The sequence below is a fragment of the Paroedura picta genome, chromosome 10 (assembly GCF_049243985.1).
Source record: "Paroedura picta isolate Pp20150507F chromosome 10, Ppicta_v3.0, whole genome shotgun sequence".
NCBI lineage: Eukaryota > Metazoa > Chordata > Lepidosauria > Squamata > Gekkonidae > Paroedura > Paroedura picta.
In genome coordinates, this window is record NC_135378.1 from 1,282,501 (window position 1) to 1,285,992 (window position 3,492).

General features: G+C 63.1%; 1 protein-coding gene across 4 annotated transcripts in view; it reads right to left on the reverse strand.

The window, feature by feature from the left end:
* SH3TC1 (SH3 domain and tetratricopeptide repeats 1) overlaps window positions 1-1,919 on the reverse strand; it is a 68,237-nt gene extending 66,318 nt beyond the window's left edge. For 3 of the 4 annotated variants that reach the window (XM_077301781.1, XM_077301779.1, XM_077301782.1), the window contains exons 1-2: window positions 1,761-1,919; window positions 1,000-1,127 (exon numbers count right to left, since the gene is read on the reverse strand). In XM_077301781.1, coding sequence (XP_077157896.1) covers window positions 1,000-1,127; window positions 1,761-1,812 — 180 coding nt within the window. In that variant the 5' untranslated portion in view covers window positions 1,813-1,919. Of the gene's footprint in view, window positions 1-999; window positions 1,133-1,760 lie in introns of those variants that run through there. The other variant, XM_077301784.1, reaches the window with a different exon arrangement.
* Between the last annotated feature and the right edge of the window lie 1,573 nt (window positions 1,920-3,492).

Below are 3,492 nucleotides of genomic sequence, written 5' to 3' on the forward strand. Positions count from 1 at the left end.
CGGGCCCTGGAGAACTGTGAATGGTCTGACAGGGCCCTCAGTTCTTCCGGCAGCTCATTCCACCATGTCAGGGCCAGGACCAAACTTTCCTGTGAGAACCCTAGCAGCTGTATTTTGCACCATCTGCAGTTTCCAGGTCAAGAAGAGCAGACCTGGGTATGACGAGTTACACAAGTCTATTGTGGAGGTGACCTTTGCATGGATCACTGTGGCTAGCTGCTCTGGGGGCCAAGAGAGGGTGCTAGTAGTCGTGTCTGGTGCAGGCGGAGAAATGTGACTTGAGCCTCCATAGGCAAGCAGGCGTCAAAGGTTGCCCCTAAGTTTCTGGCTGAGATTTCCAACAGCTCCCTGCCAGGCTCTTTTCTTCCCAACCACAGGGCCTCCATCTTGGAAGGCTTGAGTTGCAGGTGCTTGAGGCGGCCCGTCGCTGCTTCTAAACAACTGGCAAATATGTCCAGGGTAGAGTCAGGCGAGCCACTAGGAGATACATCTGGGTATCATCAGCATATTGGTGACAACCCAGCCCAAAACTCTGCACCGGCTGGGCCAGAGGGCGCATATCGATGTTGAAAACTGCCCCTTGTGGGGCTCTGCAGGGAAGCGGGTAAATGTGTGATTGCTCCTCTCCACCTCTGTCCAGCTGGGGCCAGAGACCATCCAGAAGGGCGACTAGCACCGTCTCCACCCCATGGCCAGGCCAGAAGCCAGACGGGGACAGGTCAAGTCCAGAGCTGCCCTTTAGACATGAGGGGGAGGCTCAGGGCTCCTCCTTGGCACCAGGTACCTTCGGCGCATGGCAGCTGGTTTGTCACCTTTTTATTGTCCAGAAGCTGGATTTGGCCACTGTTCTCCATGCTCTAATCTCATTCAGAGCTCTCCGGGGGGGCCTGGAGAAGCCTCCTCTGGTGAACAAGACTCCTCAGGATCGGGGTCCCGTGGCCCGCATGGCCCCTCCCCTCTTTAGCAGTCGGTCGGGTAAACAGATCCCCAGCAACTTACGCTGCACACGGCCCTTGCCCGGCGGTCGTCGCTCTCCAGAAGGCGAAGCCGGTCCCTCAGATATCGCTGCAGCTGAGCATCGGGAAGTCCCGTTCTGGGTTTCCGCAGGCGGAGCTTCAGAGGCAGAGCTAGAAAGAGAAGGTGTTTTGGGGGGGGGGTGGCCTGAAGGGCGTCAGACCCATTCCCGGGCCCCTCCACACACACAAGCGCACGGGAGTGGGCCGAGGTCCGATCCAGGTTATCTCCAAGGGATCCCCATGAATTCCTATGAGGTTTACTCTGAAGCAAAGTAAAACCACCCTCGTGCCGCGGTCTACAGGCGGCTCCCCAAACACCCCTCCGCGCCTGCCTTGGGGCAACTGGGCCGCCCCCACGCCTCTCTCGCAGGGATGAGGCAGCCGGGAGGGGCCTCATCTGTGCGGAGGGCGGCGCGTGAGGGGAGACCCCTTCCCCTGCAGGCGGGAAGGGCCGCGGGGGCCAAGCCAGCCACCCCCCCCTCCCCGCCCGCCCGAGGGTGGCCCGAGAGGGCAGCGAGCGAGCGAGCCCTCCGCCTCCCCCGCCTCCGCCTCCCTTCGAGGGCGCTGCGCTCCAGAAGGCGCTTGGGGAGGGGGGGGGGGCGCTGCTCAGAACTTCTCCCTCCCGGGGAGGCGCCAGAGCCTTGAGCCGGCCACGGGCCACGCAGGAGGGCGCCCAGGGGGGCAGCGCCAGGCGGGCGCGGGTGGCGGCGAGGCGGAGGCCGGCCCCCGAGGGACCCCGCTTACCCCGAGGCGGCTCGTGCCGCGGGGCGCTCCGGCCGGGGAGCGCGGACGCCATGCCGGACGGGGCGGGCCTCTCCCCGGGCGCCTCCAGCCGCCCTGCCGCCCTGCCGCCCGTGCGCCCTGCGGAGGGTCCCGGGGCCGGCCCTGGCCGCCCCGCCCCGACCCGCCCCGCCTAAAGAGGCTCGTCCGGCGGCTCCCGGCTGCCCCCAGCGGAGGCCCCGACACGGAGCGCCCAGCCGGGACGAGCCGCCTCTCGCCTCCCGCCACTCGCCTCGGGGCGGGCGGACCCCGGGGTGGGGTGGGGTGGGGTAGGGCGGGGGCGCCTGGCAGGACGGCTGGGCCAGCCGAGGGGGCAGGGATGGAGGCGCCCAAGGGCCCCGCGGGACAGGGGGGAGGAGGGGACGGCCAGTCGAGCGCTTCTGTATTGCTGCCCTTGAGCCGCCATTCCTGGGAGCTCTGCCTGGCGGGGCTGAGCCCTTCCCTGCCTGGCCCCGTGTGGGCGGGCAGGCAGCCGTCTGAATTGTCCTTCGCGCGGATGAGGGACTGGGAGAGGCAAAGAAGAAACGGAAGGAGATCGTGGCGAAGTCCTTTTAATGTCCTGGGAGGCAGCAGAGTGCCGGGCCCGGCGTTGGGCCTGCGGTCCCCACAGCCCACTCCCCAGTGAAGGTTGCCCACCCCCAAGACAGTGAAGGTTGGGTTGGCAAAGAGAAGGTTCCTACCCTACTCTCAACAGCGGGAGGGGGAGAGGTGCGGAGGCGTCCTGCGGCAGGCCTGAGGCTTGGAGGAGAGCAGAAGGCTCAGGGGACAGGAAACTGCCCTCCAGGGACCGGCCCATGGGTGAGGGTGAGGCCACAGTTCCTGCCCATCCCACGAGCCCTGTGGGGCAGAGATTCAGACGAGTAGCCCTGTCGCTCTGAAGGAGCACAATAAAATCAGAGTCCAGTCGGGCACCTTGAAGACCCACAAGGACTGATTCAAGGCGTCTGAGGAAGAGGGCCGGCACTCAAAAGCTCCTCACGCCTTGCAGAAATCTTTGTTGGTCTTCAAGGTGCCCGACTGGACTCTGCTGTTTTTGGTGAAGGGAGTTCCCCTTGGAGTCAAAGTCAGCAGACCGCAGAGAGAGTTCTGCCCCACAGGCACCGGAGACAGGGGGGGGGGGGTGACGTTTGTGGCGGAAGGATCCCCATCATGGTCTGCAGGAGTCTTCTGCTGCAGGGTGGCTCCCCCAACACAGGAAGGGGAATGAGGAAGCCGATGAGGGGATACCAGATCAGTGGTCTTGCTTTGTGCTGCAGGCATCAGTTAGACCACATTTCTATAAATGAGGATAATGCTCTTCCAAAAACAACAACAATAACAACAACAACCCCCCCCCCCCCATATATGAAGGACTCCAAAGCCTCTGGAGTCCCTCCCTGGCTTGCTGGACTGTAAAGAGCACCACCACTCTCCACCAAAAGATCTAGTCACAGAGCTCATCACAGCAGATCTCTCCGGGTGTGAATTAGAGTGAACCGGTGCTGCCTGCCCCAGGTTTTGAACACAGAGCCAAGTTGAGTTGCTCTTGGGGAAATTACCATGACAAATACATGCTTAGAAACTGAACTTTCTGCCCTCTCCCTTATCTGGAGAGCCAGTTTGGTGTGGTGGTTAGGAATGCCAACTTCTAATCTGGCGAGCCAGGTCTGATTCCTTGCTCCCCCACATGCAGCCAGCTGGGTGACCTTGGGCTCGC